Genomic DNA, 22,168 nt, shown 5'->3' on the forward strand with positions numbered 1-22,168 from the left:
AGCCACAAACTGGCTATTTCAAAATCACCAGTTTTGGTTATAAATCAGACTTATTAATATCTTTAATAAGACATTTGGCATTTATGGGGTTTAAATTTTTAAACTGTGATCACCAAAGGTAACAGGAGTGAGTAGGGATTTTAGTTTTTCTATATTATACAAACCAAGTGATGTGGATATCTCCAATGATCTGGAGTTCATCTGTAAAGTTACGTTCATCTTGGAACTTTTTTTTACATTGCCAATAGCCTGAAAACTACCAGCTGAAGAGCTTTGAAAGTTGAGCCTCAAAATACCATCTAAGATGCTTCCAAAATTGCAGCTTGGCTTATTTTCATGAAGTTCAGTTTTCTGAATGTACACATTATGCAAAGAACAATAAGGTTTTAGACTCTAGGAATAAATGTTTGGCTTTGCTTTAAGTTGTGTTTCTTAAAAGCTTTGAGAAATTGTTTCAAGAAATGTACAATTTCTCTGTATTCTGAAAATCTTTAGATGTGTAAATTCAAAAGTCCATATTACATGCCTTGCTGGCCAGAAGTTGATAGTTTATGGAGACTATAAAATTTTTAATTGTCTGCCTTTTAACTTAAGACTTGGCAGGTAGCTGATTTGTTTAAAATCTAATAATGAAGTTGTGCATAGCTGGCATTAATAGTTGTTTTTCCTTTATAAAGGAGTTGCAGCTACCAAACTGCAAAACAAGAAGTTTTTTCCTATGGTGTGTTCCACTGCAGCAAGAAGCAGTATGAAAGTGATTCGCTCGTGTTTCTCTCCAACCTCTCTCCAGTATCTTTGCTGTCTGCGGCTTCAGCAATTATTGCCTGATCACACCAACAAATTGGAGGTTCTTCCACTGCCCCCGGGTCTGAAGCGTGTGCTACGCAATCGATTGGGTTGGGTCCTCACTATGAGTCAAGAAGGTAGCAGCAGCGAGGCTGCTTGCAGCTCATCAGGCAGTGATTCTGACAGTTCCTCCACAATAGATTCTGAAACTTGTCAACGGAAAAGATGTCGATGGACTTAACACCTCTGGTTTGATTTCCATTTAAATCATGACTTTTGCATCTAATGGCCGTTAAAACATTTATTTAGTATGGACATGGAGCATTACTGCTATACAATGAGATGAGTGCAAGATGACTGATGCTCTGTTCATTTTGAGTGGTTCCTGCTCTGTGCAGCAATCTTACAGGAACTGTTATCTGTCAGCACAGATTGGCAGAAGTGCAAATAGGGGTTTAAGATGATGTCATTCTCAATAAAGTTACCTGTGTTCTAAGGGTGTTTTCCTCAGTCTACACAGTTTTTGTAGGTTATTTAGCACTTTCACTTAATATATTAAATAATCAGCTTGTCTAAAATGTTTATAGCATGCATATCTTATTTCTCAAGAAAACTTCAGTAAACTCTACCTCTGGTTGAGTCTTTCTGGTTAAGCCAGGGAAATCACTCGAGTTTTTCCTGAGCTTTAGTTCTTAGTTGGGATAAAGCTAAGTCTGATCAATCAGTGTTGAGTTGGAGGGGGAATAATGTTCTGATTCCTATTCCCAATAACTGTGTGCTACTGGAGACATGCAAGTGAACATCTGATGAGGATTGAATTAATTTTTGTCAGAAAATTTTGACAACTGCAGTTTTGGCTTGCACTTGCATTTTACTGAGGTAATTATTAAAACCTTCTGAAATTAACTTATTTCAGGAGAGGGAAGAATCAGGTGGAAGAGTAGATGCTGTTGTAAAATTTATGTTGTGTGACTGAAGAAAATATTTGTCAATCTCAACTTTAAATTTGATGTAAGCCTAATTTCTGTGCTGTAAAAACATTTAAATATTTCATTTGCTGGTACACTGCAAAAGAAGTGTCTACTATCCGAGCAATCTAAAATGAATTGAGTAAACAGCATATTAATGATTTTCATTGGATATTTAACAGTTGTAATCGCCAAACGAATTTCCTATTGCAGGCAATGGAGCACATTTGCAAAACTGCTTGAAATCTCATTTTGTTCAATTTGTATATGGAATGCTTATCAACTGTATGATGTTTGATAATGGAAATTGGTTACTATTGTTACTATAATTAAGTAATTATTGTCAACCTCCAGCTCAAAGGATAGTTGGTCTCACATTCTGAAGTATTGCTTTGAATCGGTCACATTTAGCTTCAGTGGGTTATTCCCTAAATTGGTTCCAAGAATTGTACTTTGCCTAGTATGGAAGTAAGTACACCTATTTCAAAATTGGCCCTATTTATGCCAAATGAAATGAGACCATTAGTACATAGTGGAATGTAAAGAGATGTGATTTGTTTCCTGTTTTTATTCCAATAGTGCTTTCTGTGTATACTAAGAATGACAGTATACAATATTTCCCAACTATTGACCATCCATTCTTTCCTAGAAGATAGTTTGAGTGGAAATTGCTTATGTTTTGTAATGATGGAATCTACCAGTAAGGTTTTGATTTGTGTGAATGTCTGGAAACATAATGTGCAATGCTAATTCTAATGTTTAGCACTTCAAATAGAATATTTGAGTGTAACTTGAATTCTGGTTTTGGCGTTCTGGATCTGTTGTAAAGTTTAAATGCAATTTTGGGCCTTCTGTTGTAATGTAGTCACCTGTATCCTTTTTGCCCCTCTTGGATTTGTACTTTGAAAATCTTAAAAGTTGTAAAAAGAAACAGCAACTTGACAAATATTAAGTGCTACAAAAATGGAAAAGATGTCTGGGTGCAAAAAGAAAATCCAAAGGTTAGGAATTGAGGTTTTTTTTAAAAAAAAGTGTAACTTCATTCCTTAGAGCTGTGCCACATTTGTTCAGAAAGAAATTGAAAATATCTTCTATATTCAGCTTTATAATCGCCCTATGCCTCCTACAGGTTAGCAAACATATTGTCTTTGCTTTAGAGTAAGAGTCTGATGTTTAAAATTGAGATCTTAAAAGAAACAAATACTGCAGAATTTCTATCAAATTTCAGGCCATAAAAGCTGTGAAATTCTCCTTGTGTAGAAGCATGCAAATATGGCATTGTGCCAATTCAAACTTTGTTTTTTTATTTGATCCCTTTATAATTCAATTGATGCAACACATTGCACATCACAAGTTACTATTTATTTGATCACATCTATTAATACAAAGATATTACATTCTGTCAAACTCACAAATCTAGTCTCACTTTTTCAGGGTTACAATAAACAATCTACGAACTTGGCACTCAGTACAGAGAAAAAACATTTTGTGCTCTCGGGTTTTAGGTGTAGCATTCTGTGTGAGGCCTTAGACTCTTATTTGTGCTCTTCAAGCTTGTTTGTAATGTTTTTATCATTTCTGTTTGCAAATACTGTTGTTTGACATTCAATTTTTCCTTGTGCTTAATCTAAAAACTAGTACTTTAACTTGCAGTCTGGTGTGTAATACTATATCACAGCTGAATATTTAATGTGAAGTCTTAATCAAAATTAGAATAGCAATGCTATATTTTTTCCAAGCCTGAAAGAAAATATATTTTATTCTCCTGGATTTATTAGTTAACAATCATCATTGAACTTCCATTAACTGTTCCTGGTGTTAATATCAAGCCAAATATTTTAAGCATAAGATTTCTACAATTTCTATAATCCCATTTTTCAATAGGGATAGTTCTTGTCCATCTCTTTCTAACTAGAGTACATTATGCCATAACTATTCTAAACAGGATTGCATCAACTCATAACACATACACGATTGTTATCCATACAAATACTACTAATTAAGTGCTAAGTAACCATACATTTCGTAATAGTATCACACAGTATTGCAAGTATGTCAATAAATGTTTATGTATTATAAACACCAGTCAAAATTTCCTATAATCTTGACAAATCGTATTTTATGTGCCACATCTTGCTGTATGGTAGGTATGTGATAATTCTACCATTAGACAATTAATGTATATTTTGAATGTTGTTTAAGTAACTCCATTACTTATTGAATGGAGATACAGAATTCCAGAGGCTGTCGGCCACATTAAAGAAATTTAGGAAACTTGAACATTACACTCCCCTTAATGGAAAAAATCTGGTGCTTTTCTTAATATACAAGAGAAAAGGTTTTCTCATCGTTTTTGTTTTCTTTAATCATCCACTACTTATTGTAAAAATTGCTCCAAACATTTTCTTTGCAGATAGAATTCAGAGAAGTTTATTAGCTCATTAACCTGCCCTTTTGTCTGTCTTTTACACTCAAGTTCCTATTTTAGATCACATTGAAATGGCTTCCTCACTTAAATGTTATCAATAACTTTGTTATTACTGATTTGGAAACCTAGGGTTCATAAATCAAAACAGGAATTGAAGCTGGTTACTTGACCTGTATCTGACTACTGATTAATTTTCAATTTGTGCTCAGTTATTAACATAAAACATAATTTGAGTTCAGACTGATGATGGCAATGTTTCATTTGGGACAGGTTTAATTTTATACCTGACCAGATCTGAACTAAAACAATTTTAAGGTTAATCTTATTCTTTGCTTCCTTAATTTCTGTAAGCTAATTTCTTAGTTAGCACCTTCACATGGTTCATTTTTCTCTTGTAGCATTGCCTAAATATAAACCTTGTCCTAATCAAGTCACAAACTTTGGCACTCCAGAGTAGGTGGACCAGTTTTAAAACCAAAGCTTGTTTGCTCATGTAATGTGGACAAGCTTTAAGCAGCTCCCAATCAAAACAGGTCATTCCTACTGGAATCTGAATTGCTTCTGACTTCTTGAAATGAAAGAGACTAACATCATTGATTGTCACGGTAACTTGAATTTCATCCCTATAAATAATTCCCAGGGCTATTCACTTCCATCGTATTTAATCCTGCTTTTTTCTTTTCAAATTCTTTTTTCAAGTTCATCTTAAATACTTGTTCATAGAAATTTAATGGAGTTTCCTCCAATATTTCTTACTAATGTGCTTACAACAGTTTTCCAGCAAAACTTAATCTTGCCTTTAGGGTAAAATGTAGTTAACGCCAATCTTTTGATTGGGTCCCTTTTTTAATTCATAGTTGTGATTTTAATTGTTTAATTTACATTGGTTTGTAAATTTGGCAGCAATGAAGGACATGGCAGTATTTAGGAGTGTAAACCTAACTTCAGTTTTGAACAGTTATTTTATCCACTTCCTGTATTAATGAGGCCTCAACTCCAGTGGTGGTGATCCTGCAGTGGAAAGCAGTTAAAAGTTTAAAGTAGTTAAAAGTCCCTAATTGGAGCAGAGAACTGGGAGCTGAGGTATCAGCAGTTTACTATTCTCGTGCTAGGTAGTGACCAAATGGAAGGGATTACACAAACTATTTAAATACCAAACCAATATACTAGTATTTTAGTATGTATGCACTTGTATTTTAAGCAGCCTATCACCCTTACTTTTTCATAAACCATTATTTTGAATTGAAAATCTCAATGCTCAATGACATTTAAAATTGAATTACCTAGATAAAGCTCATGTGGCCAGTTACTCGCTTCCTCTAGTCTAGCATTTCATGCTATCTAAAGTCTGAAATTTTGGAACATTGCACTATTTCATTGGTGAAGTAGATTTTCATATGGTCTAAACAATTGGTCTTCATCATTAAAACTCAAATTATCGCATAAATTTTGTTCAATTTATTTGTGGATTTGCTACAAGTGCCAAGCTTTTAAAACAGGGTCTTGCAGTTTCCATGCAAGATTAAGTGCCTTTTTCTTAAACTGAAAAGTATTTTCCCTGTACGACATGTCAAAGCTGATGTGGGTATGACCCAATACAGTTGATGGCTTATTGGCTTTTCCACTGATTATTTGCTGTGCCAGATGGTAACACAGTAAATTCTGAGAGATTTATAACTTACAACAAACTCAATGAAGACGCTACCCAATGATTCTGAATTCTTTGGGAAGCATAGGTCCCATCAGTTGATAATATGCCACTGATTTGCTTCGATTTAGTAAGAAGGTGAACCTGGCCATGTCTCCTCTTTGAGCTACTGAGTGGTTACCTTGAGCTGCTGCAATTCTGGTGATGGTGCTTCTACAGCACCATAGGGAATAGGTTCTAGATTTAGATCTGGCATCAGTAAAGGAGGTGATATTTCCACTTCAGGATCTTTAAGGACTTTTTCATGCAACTGCAACCACTCGTCTGTCTTAGTGGTACGGGTTTTGCATTTGGGAGCAGTTTAGTTGAGTGTTTAGAGTGAATTTTAAAGTTGGAAGCAATAAGTATTCAAGGAGGTGGAATAGACATCCAATCAAGTAGATTGCTTCATTCTACATCGTGTATCAGTGTTGCTGTTGCACCCTTCCAGATAGGTGGAGAGAATTCTATCACACTCCTGACTTGTGCTCTGAGGTCTCAGAAGGTGATTTGCTTGCTGCAAATGCCCAGCCTTTTGAAGCCATAGTACTTACACCCACATTATTTTTACTTTTAATTGTTCTAACTCTTTATAACCAGCTTCTGACCTCTTGCAGCCAATGCATACACATTCAGCTGGCCCAATTGATCTTCTGTTCTATAGTGCCACCCACCATGTTAAATATTTGGAAACTTGATGGTGTTGAAAGTAAAGCGTAAGTGAGTAGGTGCCTGGAATTATTGCCTAATGTGAATGGTACTTGTCATTTATCATCCCATGCCTGAATGTTGCACCATTTGCAATCTAGAACTGTCATTTACTGTTGAGTGGCAAATGGAATTGAACAGGGTGGAATCCCCACTTGATAGAAAAACTGCAGTTGATGAGCCTTTGGTGGTTGGGCCTATGACGCTGCTCTGTGGAATCTCTGCAGCGATCCTGTGGCTGGAAAAATGGTCTTCAACAATGGGCACCCTCCTTCAAAGTGTATCAATTCTTTAACTTCCAGAAAATGATGTGCCTAAAGTCAGACTTGTGTGAATTCTCTCTCCACTGCTCCCTATCTGCTGAAGACGTGTATCAGTCAACAGGGTTTGTGTTAATCTATGTAACTATGTTTAGATTTTAATTTAATTGGCAACCCCTTTCCATAAATGTTCTTGTTGGACCCACATGTCAATGTTGTGAAAACATTATTCTAGAATTTTGACTTGCATTAACAGCTTTTGTTACCATCATACAATATTTCTGTGTGAGCAGCTACGTATTGTATATTGAATTAAAAACTGGTCTGTGACGCTTTCAATTTCTTGTAATGGATTAACAAACAGTAACTGTTTTAATAAAATCAGTTTAGAGCTCACAAATAAAGCTTCTATAACATACTGCTAATGCTAAACTGTTTTTAAATACAGACAACCCTGCTAATGTATTTTATATAAAAAGTTCATAAAATGCACCATTCTGTTTTCATCTGATCTATTTAACCACTTTTATCCAAGACTATGTCAGAATTTTCTGAGGTCATGAAAATGTACAACCTGCGGGATATATCTGGTCCAACACGTCGATCCACACGTTTTCCTCCAGCTTCCACTTTAACCTCTGATAACAGATTCTGCTTCTCCCATTCTGTAGTGCATTGTCTATAAGCCTTTAAATGCATAATGGTAAGGCACAACTGTGAATTTTATCTGTCAGGCAGTAAACATTTTACAGCACTATTAACATGTTGACATTGAAAATGATAGGCCACAGAAATACTAAATTTTTTTAGGATGAGGTATAAAAAGATTGCTATTCCATTGCACAGAGGGAAAGGATGCAAGAGGCAAGCAAATTGGAGTGAAGAGATGTTAAACAACAGGACTGAAATAATGGATGACTGTTTATCCAGTGAAAACTGAATTTAAGGATAATGGAAATGGCTAAATGTGATGGAATGCTACAACAATCAGCAACAATGCTTTCAGTTAAACAATGCTGCTTTATCTTTTACTGACACATCTGAAACTATATTTAATTGGTCCTGTTTAAAAAGGAAATGGTAAGAGCAGCAGCAGTCAAAGTATAAGACCATATGTATTAGAATCACCTGTCTAAACCAATTTTAGGACATTTTAATTATCGTGTGCACAAGCTAAATGTTCTTCCAAAGAGCTAAACAGCTGGAGTTACTGCAAATACAACGAGGACTAAAATGTAATGAGTGGAAAAATTAGGATCTAAATTAAAAGTTAAGAATAAAAACTAATAGCAAAAGGAAACCCCTGCATTCACAGAACATGGAAGCTGCTTGTAGACAGCAGTAGGAATTGAACCTGTTCACTGGTATTGTAAAACGTTGTGTTATAATGGCCAAATATAAACACGATAATTCTGGGGGGATTTGCAACCTTTGAGTGGGAGAAAAACAGCAGTCCCTGAATGCATGCTAGGAGAATTTGAAGAGGAAATCTCCAATCTTTAAATGTGTTCTAGAGAAATGTTGGGAGGCCAATTTAACATTGATCACTTTAAATGAGAAGCAGCAAGTTTCTTGGATACAGAGTTTGGGATAAATTAAGATAAAGAAAATCTCACATTGCAAATTTGTTCAAAATAAAACCATGTATGGTAATGTAATTTTTTTTAAGTTTTGATGATGATGTGGTGTGGAAAACATGTAAAGTATTTAGAGATGGTGTTGTAGAGGCTGAACTTCTGTGTTTAAAATCAAGGTGAACGCTTAATAGTGCAGTAGAATGGATAGTTTGTTAAAAGTTGGGGTTGGTACTGGTACTAAATGTTTTCCAGGGCACAGTAATGCATGTACTATTGTCTTGGGTGTTTGCAATAGAAAGGTTGTTTATATTGTAAATGTTCAGAATTCTTTGGGAGAACCATATCAAATTGCAACAAGAGCAAGAGGGAATAATTTTTCATGAATCTGCTCAGTCTTAATGAGGATTCTGCAGCAAGAGAAAACAATCTCCCCGATTATATGAAGCATTCAATCAGGAAATTATCAAATAAATTAATCATTAATCTTGGGTTGCTCTAGAAAGAATCAGTGCAAACCTTATGCTTCACATCCACTTTGTAAACTTGTTCTATAAAACTATTTCCAACCATTTTAAATCTACAAAGCAAATAGAATCAAAAAGTAGTAAATGAGTTCCAAATGAGCAAGGGTAGTGTTTAGGCAACTTTTTTCAATTATAAGTTTAAAATGAATAAAAGAACAGAAAGGTGATTATTCTGAAACATTTAACTGTTTCTGTCCATTTTTTTTAAAGTAACAGTCACATTAAGTTGGTTAGATCAGTTTTGAAAAGGATTTGGATAGGAATAAGTCTGAACAAAGTAAAATTACCTAACTCTTTATAAATGGAAGATAGAAGCTGACTCAATGCATGCAAATCACTGATGTTGAAGAAATGAAAGAGGGAACCGCCATCAGTTGGGTATTGCTCAAGTGCATCAGCATAAAAATAAAGTGCAAAATTAGGATATTTTGTTAATGCAGTAAATTGTTATAAACAGTACCCCTCAAGAAGATTTAAAAGGGAATTTTGCTCAAACTTAGATAAGGTCAATAGGTTATGTGGCAATGAAGTTCAATATTCTTCCACATGTCACTGCAGTAAAGTGACTCTTTTATTAATGCCTTTTCTGCTTACGTTACATCTCATGCATTGACATTAAAAATAGCCATCAAACTGCTTGTAAAACTGAATAACTAATTTCATTTACATAATTATTACAAAACATCCTAAAACATTTGACAATAGCATTATAAAATATAAAAGTGAGCTACTTAAGGAAATATTTTTTGGAGATGTTCACACAGTAAAACTGTCAGGAGAAAGTGAGAAGATAGAAGAGAATGCCAGATCATAAGGCTAAGGCAGCTGAAGACATGGCTATTGAGGAAGTGATTAAATTCTCAGCTGTTGGAATCTAGAGGTAAAGCAGCACTGACATCTGAGAGTTATGAGTTAGAGGAAAATTGAGTTACAGGAAGGTAATTGAAAATAAGTATGTGTTTTAAAACATTTCTCAAATGAAAGTTAATAAAGTCAATAGTCCATACTAGGGAAATTAGGCAAATGGTATTGGTGCGTGTTAGAATATGGGCAGCAAGAGATTTGGATGACCACAATTATTTTGAAGCATGTTTATTAGTAGTCTACAGTAGAACCTCGATTATCCCTCACAAAGGGAAATTTTCAGAGGAACATGTGAACATCTACGTGGAAAGATGCCAAGGCCTATCTGCTTCCTTTTCTATTGTCCTATTAGATATGTTGCAATAATCATTGAACTGTTAATAAATCCTGAAAAATAATTAACATTGAAATATATACAGGTACCTCTATCCCTTGCTTGGTTTCTAGTTTATGATTCAAGCTCTTTTTTCTAATTAATCCAGTATCTGGTATGAATTTTTTGGGAAACTGCTTGCTTCTGATCTCCTGCTTTATTTTTTTTAGCCTGAAGTTAAACACTAATGAAGCACAGAAAATCAAGTATGTGACTATCGACATCCAAATAACAACTACTTACCTACAGTAGTTGGAACAAGAACCCAGATGGTTAAGGAGCAGCCAGCTTTAAAAAAAAAATACATTTGCTCCATCTCTTGATGGTAACCTAATTCCGTGGTAACTTCTGTGGATAATAAAGACTATGGATAATCAAGGTTTCACTGTATATTAATAACTTGGCAAGATGAATAGAGGAAACTATTAAGATGGATGGACAGAGTGGAAACTATTAGCAGAGATGTGAATGAGAAAAATGGCAGATATTTATATATAGCTGCCATTACCCGTACGAGCAGCTGTGGTGTAGGGTAGGCTTGTGCTATTGCCATTGCCACTGGTTGGGTGATCCTGTTGAGCTGCTGCAGCTGTTTTTTCCACAATTTCAGGAGGCCCTTTCCATCCTTGTCCACTTTCACACCAGTGGACCACGTTCCATCAGGGCAGAAGGAGAAGGTCATTTTCTCAGTCTGCTTTCTAAACAAAATTATTTTCACAAGAATGTCTTGTCAAAAGTAGTTTTATTTTTGAAAATACATTCCTTTAACCATTGTATTAAGACACTTAAGTTCAGCTAATTTCAAATGCAGAGCAATATGGATAAACCTTAAACTATATTTCTTTTAAGTAATTTATTTGTAGGATTGAAAGAATCATCAGCCATTGGAACTGTGCAATAGGAAGTCAATAACTCAACCTGGTGAACACAAAGGTAAAACTCCAGCATCTCTGATTAGATGTAGGAAAACTGAAACCACTGTTGTTGCATTGACATTTTTTTGGAGAAGTATTTTCAATAACTAAAGTATGTTGTAAAAATGAATAGGATTTTTTTGAAGGATCACGAAAACAATGGTTTTGTGTGTAAAAATCTTGTGCACATTTTCTCTACAGTAATGTTATCAGACAAAAGATACCTCTAAAACACGTGCTGTAGTTGTAAAGGCAGCTTAGAAAATGCATGAAAGCCAACTCCTTAGGACTGCCTCAATGCTCTGCTCTACTCACAGCCACCCAGACAATCTACGCCTTACCAGAGAAACCATATAGCAGATTCAACATAAGAATCCTCAAAAACAAAAAATGAGCTCTAAAATAAAAACATTTGTTTTTAATTTGTACCCAACGGATAAAAAAAAAACTCCTCCAAACTAGTTTTTAAACATTAGTTTCTTTGATGCATGGGTATTCACTGTGGCTTACTTACTTGAAAGGAGATCGGGCTATAGCCTTTGTAAGTGTTGCAACATGATCGGCAAATTGTTGCCAGTTCTCTAAGAACCAAACTGTTGTGTGTGTTTGCAGTTGTAATGCCACCTGTACCTGAACACAAAACAGGAAAAAGGTGAGCTTGATCCAGAGTAAGACTGAGGAATCTTCTGCCACTTCTTATTCCTAAAGTAATATGCGCATAGGAATTCTATATGCTCTGCAAATTTAAGCACTAATATATATTCTTGCATCCTTGCTATTTCTATAGATTAAATAATTCTACTTTTTATTCAACAAAAGGCTTGGTCATCTAATTGTAGATTAGTTAAGACAGAGAATGAAGACCATTCAACCCATAGGTCTGGCCTGCTTTTAGCAGAATGATCCCAACAGACCCATCCCCATAATCATTTGCCATGGATTTATCCAATACCATTTGTAGGGCATTGATTTTGCTCCCACACAGTCATGATTAGTGAAGTCCAGAACAGAACTACTAGGTGCATTGAAAAAAAAATTTCCTCATTTTCCCACTTGCGCCATTGGCACTGGATTCAGTCAGTTTGGAGAAATGAGAAACTAACTAATGTACAAAAACAACACAGACCTCATCCAAATCTGCACAGGTCAACCCAAGCTCCTTGCTAACCCAAGACTCTGAATCTTCATCAGTGTTGTTTTCTGAATTCTGTTGCCTTTTCACTGGGCTGTAAAGCCCCTTTTCCCTAAATAATTTAAGAAAACTAAGTTAAGTAACAAATCAGTGATTATAGAACATAGAACAGTACAGGACCTTCAGCCCACAATGTTGTGCTGATATTTTAACCTAGTTTAAGGTCAATCTATCCCTTTCCTCCCACAGAACCCTCCACCTTTTTATCATATGTGCCTATCTAAGTTTCTTAAATGCCCCTAATGTATTTACCTCTACCACCACCCCTGGTGGAGTGTTCTGTACACCATCACACTGTCTTTTTTTAAAAAAAAACTTACATCAATGTGCTTGATATCTTTAAAATAAAATCAGTCTGTAAATTATGGTAAAAGGACATTTTCCATGGAAGGGGATTTGCTGAGAAGTTCTAAGTTAAAGGCAGTTACCTGTTCTAATTGGAGATCTGAAGCAACAGACTATCTGATGAAAGAACTCATGGGTCTAGCGGCATCTGTGGAGGGAAAGGAATGGTCAACGTTTTGGAACAAAACCTCAACAGTTCCTTTCCTCCCACAGACGTTGCTCAACCTGCTGAGTTCGTCCAGCTGGTTTTGTTTATCGGTCAGTTCTAATTGATATTTCTGCCATTGAACTCTCACTTTAAATCAGATTTATGAAATTAATTTTTTTTTAAATCCCTCCTTGTCCCATTATTGTCATGGTACAAGAAAGGCCAGAAGCCTCCAACATATCAACATAGATACATGAATGGAGCAATGGCTTATGGGAATGTTCTTTGCTACTTAAAGGTAAAAGTGATTACATCAACCTTTAGCTCAGTAATTAATGCAAGAAAATTATTTTAAAGGTAATACAGAGGAGCAGAATTAGGCTATTCAGCCCATCAAGTCTGCTTTGCTGTTTGTTCATGGCTGGTTTATTTTTCTTAACCCATTCTCCTGCCTTCTTGATAGCCTTACTAATCAAGAACCTATCAACCTCTGCTTTAAATACACCCCATGACCTGGCCTCGCATCTGTCTGTGGCAATGAATCCCACAGATATGCCACTCTCTGCCCAAAGAAACTCCTCCTCATCTGTTCAAAAGGAACATACTTTTCTGAGTGTGCCCTCTTTGGTCCTTGACTGTTCTACTATTGAAAATGTCTTCTCCATGTCCACTTTTACCAGGCCTTTTTATATTCACAGGTTTCAATGAAATTTCTCCCCTCATTCTTCTAAATTCCACACGTACAGGTCCAGAGCAAATAAATGTTTCCTGTACATTAATCCTTTCATTCCAAGGATCATTCTTGTAAACCACCTTTGAACTCTTTACAATGCCAGCTTATCCTTCCATTTATAACAGATTACACAGAAATTATTAAATCTGTTGCAAGGCTGAAAAGAACACAGATCTCTGGGAAATATTGTGAACTCACATTTACCTTGTGTAGGTATCCAAGCCAATGACAGCCAATGTGGCTTTTCTATGAAACCGCTTGTCCAGAACTCTGATTATGAAGCTGTCAAATGTTTCACAGATGTTTTCCATGAAAATGCCTTTCATTTTCTGTCAAGCAAAAAAAAAGTTAAACTGATCCCATTGAATGATTAATATGAGAATTAGTCATGTAGCACAGTTACTGGCCATTCGGCCCACTACATCCATGCTAGCCATCAATTATCAGTCTACATTAATCCCATTTACCAACATCAGGTCCCCAGATTTCTATGCCTTAGCAATTAATTTAGTTAACTTTATTACTTACATCCTTCATATACATGAGTAAAAATCTTTACGTTACGTCTCCATCTAAATGTGCAATGTGCAATTTATAATAAATAGTATATACAACAGAATAGTAAATATAATATGGAAATTCAGTTGTGTCAGCATGAGTTAAGTAGTCTGATGGCCTGGTGGAAGAAGCTGTCCCGGAGCCTGTTGGTCCTGGCTTTTATGCTGTGGTACCGTTTCCCAAATGGTAACAGCTGAAACTGTTTGTGGTTGGGGTAACTCGGGTCCCCAATGATCCTTCGGGCCTTTTTTTTATAAACACATCTGTCTGTGTAAATGTCCTGAATAGTACAGGTCCACTGGGCTGTCTGCACCATTCTCTGCAGTCTTGTGATTGAGGGAATTACAGTTCCCATACCCGGTAGTAATGCAGCCAGTGAGGATGCTCTCAATTGTGCCCCTATAGAAAGTTCTTAGGATTTGGGGGCCCATACCAAACTTCTTCAACCATCTGAGGTGAAAGAAGTTCTGTATGCAACACAAGTCATCCCAGATAATAGGAGGCAAGAGGGAGTTAAAGAAGACCAAAAGAAAGAAAAACTTTTAAAAGAAAGCTTAACTTTATTTATTGTCACACGGACATTGAAACGTACAGTGAAATGCATTGCTTTTGTCAAATCAACAAGAATTGTGCTGGGCAGCCCACAAGTGTTATACTTCCAGCGCAAATGCAGCATGCTCACAAGACACTAACCCTTACTGTATATCTGTATTCATGGGGCGAATGCATAAACTCCTTACAGTCAGTGGCAGGAATTGGACCTGATCAATGAAAGCTGATGCTGTAAAGCGATGCGCTAATCGTTAACACTACCCTACTGCTCTACATCCTAAACAAACATTGGTCTACTTCCAATTTATTTTGTTTGAGGCTCTTTGCAATAAACTATCAAGAAGTTGAGAAGGAACTGGAGGAGAGGGGAAAATCCCTGGGTGCGGTTAACGGGGATTCTAATGATTGGGCAGAAGTGAGAATGGGATTGAGGTTTAAGTATAACATGAGTGTCGTCAGAGCCAACAGGACTGAATCAGCAACTACTTCATGATAAAAGGTAAAAAGCTAACAGTAATGTGTCACATAAATTTATGAACAATAGGAAAGTAAAGAAATATGTAGTTAAAGTGACCCACCCTTGCTCCAAATACAGAACCTGCAACTCATCCATCAGAAATGTGTCCATCAGAATGAAAACCAGGGGGAGAGGTAGAAAGCCAAGCAAGAAACAGAGGGAGAGGCAAGACAGTAGAATGAAGGCAAACGATCTGCCATGAACTTGTTAAATAAAAATGTCTTGCGTCTGTGTCAATATTGTGCTACTGTTTTGATAGAAAAGTAGCTGGTGGAAAAGATCAGCAGTAAGTGAAGATTTACAATGGCAATAAATTACAAATCAATCCACTGTGATGTTGGAGGATAAAGACTTAAGTATTTGCATTGCCGTAGTTCCACTTTCCTGCACTAACCTTTATATCCAAGGAATATGTTGATTAAATTTTTTATACTTGAATATTGCTTCCTATATTTTCATGTTATTTTCTTAAACAAAAATCCTTCCCCCCCACTTCCTCCACCATACTTTCTCTCTCCCTGTACACACACACACACACACACACACACACACACACACACACACACACACACACACACACACACACACATATATATATATAAACAAAATGTCTCACTGCACAGAGACATCAATTTGATCCTTACCTGTTTATGTGACCACACCATGTTAAGGAAGTAATTTGGTGAAAGCAGCACCAGAATTTGATTTTCCTCCTTAGACTTGTACACGAATTTGGCCTGAAAGCACAAACAATATCACCAAGTAAACAACAACGCAAAGATAAATTGATCATCTAATTATTTACTTTTTTTTTCCAAGTGGTTGTCTCAGAGGAAAGATTCTGTGAGTGGACCCCACATCCTTCTCACAGCGCAGTTCTTTTTTATGAGACCGAGTTGTGAGCTCGACGCTCAACCCAGCACAGATGGAATGCATGCCCAGGAGCGGCCTGACTGGATTCGAACTCAGGAATCTTCGCTCCGGAGTCCGGCGCTGATATCACTGTGCCACCAGCTGGACTCCTTAAGATATACGTGTTTAGTTTTGTTCAAATGACCATTATCTTCCTGTGTCCTCTAAACACAGAATTATCCTCCTCAGATGTAGATATCTGTCTAAGTAGATGCAGTAGTCAACATAGAATGTATGTTACTTTATTTAGGAATACAGCATGGAACAGGTCTGTGCAGCCCAACAAGCTACACTGTATCTATTTAACCCTAGCCTAATCACAGAACTATTTACAATGATCAGTTAATCTACTAACTGGTACATCTTTGAAATATGGGAAGGAACCCATGCGCTCACAAGAAGGACATATAAACTTTTTACAGAGGACTCTGAAGTCCCCAATCTGTACAGCCCTGTGCTAACCACTACATACTGTGGCACCCCAATAATATGCAGAAGAGAATTTCCTAAGCTATCTTGGATGAGTTACGAGGATATGTTACTTACAACATGAGTTTTAGCTTGCAATGTCATCACTCTCACAAACACAGAAAAAGATTTGCTCTTCATAACAATAGTTCAGTTTAAGACCGAGGTCATGGCACATTTTTTCTGAGATCAATAACTAGTGAATGAAGAAATCAATTCAGAATGCTTAAATTCACATCACTGTCTCTGCACACTGCTAGTGCCTACCTGCACGCTTACACAGGGGTCTCCTGCTGGCTATTAAATGTTTTCAAACACAAAACGCTGGAGGTACTCATCAGGCAGCATCTATGAAAAGGAATGAAGAATCAGTGGTTTGGTCCGAGATGCTGACTCTTTATTCCTTTCCGTAGATGCTGCCTGACCTGCTGAGTTCTTCCAGCATTGTGTGTGTGTGTGTGTGTAAATGTTTTCAGAGCTGGTGTGACATCACTTGATTATCTTGTTCTTAAAAGAAACCTCTTCAATCTAGTTAGTGAGTAGGATATAAAGCATTTGTAAAGCATAATCTGATACCATAGACTTCTCAGCCAAAATCACTAGTAAACATTGCTGTTTGTGGGAGTTCACTTTGGAAAAACTGGCTGCAATATCTTCTGTGATAGAACAGTTGTCCTCTTTCAAAATGTATGACAATGGAAATAACATGATTTCGGAAGGTGTGAAAGGCATCACACTAAAATACTTTATCTTACAAAGGCAAGTATAAGCTGTGTTGAGACTGCCCTCCTATAATATAGAGCTTGAGCTGGTGATGAATCCAGAGTTACACTGTGATCATTCTGTGTTCCAAGGCATATAAGGAAGGAGAGAAGCCAGGCCCAAGACAAGGCCCAAGTCTTGGGTTAAAGGACTATGTACTGTATGTATGTGGGTGGGCAGAAGGGAGGGAGGAACAGGGATTGTTTTGCTGTTGTTGCTATGTTGTTTGGAAGGTTCTGATTTATAATCTTCTATGTTGTTCTTCTGAATATTGTAGGCAAACTATGTTGGCGCTGTAATGTGTGGTGAGACTTGTGGGCTGCCCCCAGCACATCCTTGGGTGTGTTGGTTGTTAACGCAGACGATACATTTCACTGTATGTTTCAGAGTATATATAACAAAATAAATGAATCTGAAATCCGAGTTGTCCTTTTAAGCATCCTATCTGCTTACCTCATCAGACAGCTCATCCAATATATCTTGAGGTAATTCTCTTCTCCATGTTATGGTGGAAGGCACAGACTGATGCTCAATGCTATACTCTGATTCCAGCGAGTTCAAAACATCCAGCAACACGTAGCCGCCAGCCTCCTGCAGAATAGCTAAGTGAGGAGCAACACATGTTCAGTTCAAGTGCAGAATTCACCCCTCTAGAACTGAAAGAAAAAAAAACACTTGAACTATTTCAGGAAGGTCCCACCGAATGAATAATCAGTCACAAACAGTCCTAACTTTTTTGTTTTATATGTAAATTGATTGCTTTCTGTATAATATGATCAAGATAAACTTATAATCGCTCAATCTGTCATGGCCTTTACAATTAATTATTTGCTTTCCTCTGTAATTTTAACACTACATCCTGAATCCTGATGAAGGGTCTCAGCCTGAAACATCAACACGTTATTCCTCTTCATAAATGCTGCCTTAACCTGCTGAGTTTTTCTAGCACTTTGTGTGTGCTATCCTGCATTCTATTTTTTTTCTTGCTTTACTCGTCAGCCGTGGTTGGCAGCTCATCTAGAAGGAAAACTTCGATCTCAAACCTCCACTGCTTTGCAGCTATACACACTCATGGGGAAGGCTTAGGGAGAAAACTTTAAGGAAAAGTCTGGAGCTGAAATCCTTAAGGCAGTCCAACGTTGAGTACAACGCTGACTGGCAACTCCTGTGATGCCGCTGGTGCCAAACTGTATCAGTATCTGCCATTTCCTTGGGATTCATCAGCTATGTGGAGAGGGGAAGCCTACTACATGGGCAACAGTTTGCTCTCCATGTCGCACTGCCTTGCCTTACATATCACGTAGATAGCTGGGATGCAACATCCATGATCAACCCCGACCAACAGAGGTCATCAACTCAACTACCTTGACGTACTTGTGTGTGGAATGATCTGTCTGAATGATATGCAAGGATTTTCCACTGTATCTTATTGTGTGTGACAATAATAAGCAAATTAGCAATTAAACTGTTACCTCCTGAACCTTCCGATATTGGACTCCTCGAAATACCCTTACAAAGACTGCAAGAAGTTGTAGAGTTGCAAACACAGTCCAGTCTATCATGAATGCTAGTCTCCCCTTCCAATGACCCTGCCTACATTTCCCATAGCCTTGAGAAACCAGCCAACATAATCAAAGACCTCTCCCACTCTGGTCACTCCACCCTTCCATTGTTCAGAAAATGCCAAAGCTTAAAAACACCTTCTGCTAGGCTGGACAGCTCCCAGCCTGCTGATATGAGTCTCTTGAACAAACCACTTACACTTGATGAATACGGATGAAAACTTGATCTCTCAGTCTACCTCATCCTGGCCCTTGCACTTTATTTGTCAGTCTACACTGTACTTTCTCTCTAACTATATTCTACATTATGCTACTGTGTTACTGTCCCCCTTAATAATCTGTCTGGATGGCACACAAGGCTTGTTACTTTATCTCAACAGGTGTAACAAAAACATTTTACCAAACACTCATTTACAGTACCTGAATTAAGTACCAATTAAAATCCTCTCATAAACCTGCCTGTATTAGAACCTCTCCGTTCCTACTTCACACGCACACCCTTGTATAAAGAATCAGAATCTGGTTTAGTATCAATGATAAATTACAATAAATATACAGCACTGTATATGGTGTGTGCATAAATATAAATAAATAAATAAATAGATAGATAGATAGATAGATAGATAGATAGATAGATAAATAGATAGATAGATAAATAAATAAATAAATAAATATAAGGCGGGTAGAAAGAGAAATAGAGATAGAGAGAAAGTTGCACAGTACTGTATATTAGTTAAAATAGGAAGGTGGAAGGAAAACAAAAATAAAAGTACTTAGCTTTGTGTTAGCTCAGTAATAACTGGAAAATGCTGTAATGTGTAATAATATATTCGTAATTTATAGTTTTTTAAGTTACATCAAATCAAAAAGCAAAACAAACGCCAGAACTCTGAAACGGTATCGCAGCAAAACCTTGAACCGATGTTGAGCTGAAGCCTGCTTCTCTCTCTCTCTCTCTCCACTCAGGCACAAGAGACGGTAGAAACTGGAAGAAGGGGCAACATCTGCGGGAGGAATTCGAGCATCTCCGTCGAAAGATGCTGTCTGACGTGTTGAGTGTTTGCTGCCTTTGTTAGAGTCACGGGTTAATAATTTGCGGGGAACAAAACAAAAAGATGTAAAGGCTCACTCACCAGGGTCCACACACACCCTGATGTACTTCAAACATTGGTCCGGACGGATGTACTTCAGGGTGATGTCCGTCGCCTGCCGCTCATCCCTCTCTTGCTTCTCCACCTCCCTGGCAGCCTCCCTCTCCCGCTGGAGTATCTCCGACCCCCACTCGGCCAAGTGGATCTCCTCGGGGCTGCAGCCCTTCCTCTGCCCGGAGCTAGGGCTCGCCGTGCGTCCTACCCCACAGCCCGCTGTGGCCGAGCTACCCTCTCCCGCTCCCCCTTCCAAGGGTGTCTGGACGCCGGCCGTGAACGGCCTGCCGCCGGCCTCCGGACAGCACAGCTCCCAGCCCGTCACGGCCACAGGCGCCCAGTAGAAGGAGCTCAGAGCCGGGTACATGTTCACCGCTCCCTCCCCCTTGCAACGGGGGCCGTGTCCAATCGATCAAGGCGCTCCCAGATCCAGATCGCCGGGCGTCAGAACAATAAACATCCCGGGACAGGGGCGGTCAAACGCCAGCTCCCAGCACAAAGCTTTGCCAGTGAGACCCCCGGATCTGGCACTGCCCCATCGCCGACCCACCAGCCGCAGCCAGACAAAGGAACCGAGGCTCAAGGTATCCCCCCCACCCCCACCACAACCACACGCACACACAAACACACACAGCCCTGGGCTGATCCCACCGAGTCCAGCTCCCTCTGCAATCCGACCAGGTAACCAAGCTGCCGCCGAACAATTCCCCCACCAACACGGAGACTCTCCCGCTCTCGCCATCCCATCCCTCTTCATCGCTTCACCGTAACCTGATCATAAACCAACATGCAATAGAAATGTTTGCAGCAGTTTCAGCTTGCAGGCAGCATAATAAATCTCTTTCCCCTCTCTCTTGCAGAATTTCACTGCTTCTCCTTCTTAGAGTTCAGAATCTTATTGCTCCGTTATATGACTCGTTATAATTCCCTCGCCACCAAATTGTGTGTTTTATTTATCAGAAGCAATTATATTCCTTAGGCAGTGACACGAGATGGAGGATGAATGAAGGATAAATAATATTAATGGTAATTACAATTCATAAACTTTAGTCAAGTCTCTTTTATTGTCATTTCAACCATAACTGCTGGTACAGTACACAGTAAAAACGAAACGTTCCTCCAGGACCATGGTGCTGCATTAAACAACACAAAACTACACTATAGGCTATATGAGACAACACAAAACTACACTAGACTACGTGAAACAACACAAAACTACACTGGACTACGTGAAACAACACAAAACTACACTGGACTACATGAAACAACACAAAACTACACTAGACTACATGAAACAACACAAAACTACACTAGACTACGTGAAACAACACAAAACTACACTGGACTACGTGAAACAACACAAAACTACACTGGACTACGTGAAACAACACAAAACTACATTGGACTACCTGAAACAACACAAAACTACACTAGACTACGTGAAACAACACAAAACTACACTGGACTACGTGAAACAACACAAAACTACACTAGACTACGTGAAACAACACAAAACTACACTGGACTACGTGAAACAACACAAAACTACACTAGACTACGTGAAACATCACAAAACTACACTGGACTACGTGAAACAGCACAAAACTACACTGGACTACGTGAAACAGCACAAAACTACACTAGACTACGTGAAACAACACAAAACTACACTAGACTACGTGAAAAAGCACAAAACTACACTAGACTACGTGAAACATGAAAAAACTACACTGGACTACGTGAAACAACACAAAACTACACTGGACTACGTGAAACAACACAAAACTACACTGGACTACGTGAAACAACACAAAACTACACTAGACTACGTGAAACAACACAAAACTACACTAGACTACGTGAAACAACACAAAACTACACTGGACTACGTGAAACAACACAAAACTACACTAGACTACGTGAAACAGCACAAAACTACACTGGACTACGTGAAACAACACAAAACTACATTGGACTACCTGAAACAACACAAAACTACACTAGACTACGTGAAACAACACAAAACTACACTGGACTACGTGAAACAACACAAAACTACACTGGACTACGTGAAACAACACAAAACTACACTAGACTACGTGAAACAACACAAAACTACACTGGACTACGTGAAACAACACAAAACTACACTAGACTACGTGAAACATCACAAAACTACACTGGA

At 37.9% G+C, this 22,168-nt stretch overlaps 2 protein-coding genes across 4 annotated transcripts in view; one reads left to right on the plus strand and one right to left on the minus strand.

Moving 5' to 3' along the window:
* LOC132399134 (SPRY domain-containing SOCS box protein 3-like) overlaps positions 1 to 3,524 on the plus strand; it is a 19,698-nt gene extending 16,174 nt beyond the window's left edge. For all 3 annotated transcript variants that reach the window (XM_059979154.1, XM_059979155.1, XM_059979156.1), the window contains exon 7: positions 678 to 3,524. In XM_059979154.1, the coding sequence (XP_059835137.1) occupies positions 678 to 1,027 (350 nt within the window). In that variant the 3' untranslated portion in view covers positions 1,028 to 3,524. The remainder of the gene's footprint in view (positions 1 to 677) is intronic.
* LOC132399133 (probable crossover junction endonuclease EME2) lies at positions 3,095 to 20,589 on the minus strand. The gene is made up of 8 exons (XM_059979153.1): positions 19,972 to 20,589; positions 17,730 to 17,878; positions 15,779 to 15,871; positions 13,712 to 13,836; positions 12,216 to 12,333; positions 11,604 to 11,719; positions 10,684 to 10,873; positions 3,095 to 7,524 (listed from the first exon to the last, which is right to left on the minus strand). Exons 1-8 carry the CDS (start codon positions 20,348 to 20,350, stop codon positions 7,354 to 7,356), a joined length of 1,341 nt encoding a protein of 446 aa, XP_059835136.1. The 5' UTR covers positions 20,351 to 20,589; the 3' UTR covers positions 3,095 to 7,353.
* Positions 20,590 to 22,168: the final 1,579 nt, after the last annotated feature.

Source organism: Hypanus sabinus, chromosome 9 (assembly GCF_030144855.1).
Source record: "Hypanus sabinus isolate sHypSab1 chromosome 9, sHypSab1.hap1, whole genome shotgun sequence".
NCBI lineage: Eukaryota > Metazoa > Chordata > Chondrichthyes > Myliobatiformes > Dasyatidae > Hypanus > Hypanus sabinus.

Coding starts and splice junctions, on each gene's coding strand:
- LOC132399133 (XM_059979153.1), bottom strand. CDS start 20,350: ATGTACCCGGCTCTGAGCTCCTTCTACTGGGCGCCTGTGGCCGTGACG. Junction 15,872..17,729: donor TGGATGAGCTGTCTGATGAG/GTAAGCAGATAG, acceptor TTGTGCTTTCAG/GCCAAATTCGTGTACAAGTC. Junction 13,837..15,778: donor TGGTGTGGTCACATAAACAG/GTAAGGATCAAA, acceptor TTTGCTTGACAG/AAAATGAAAGGCATTTTCAT.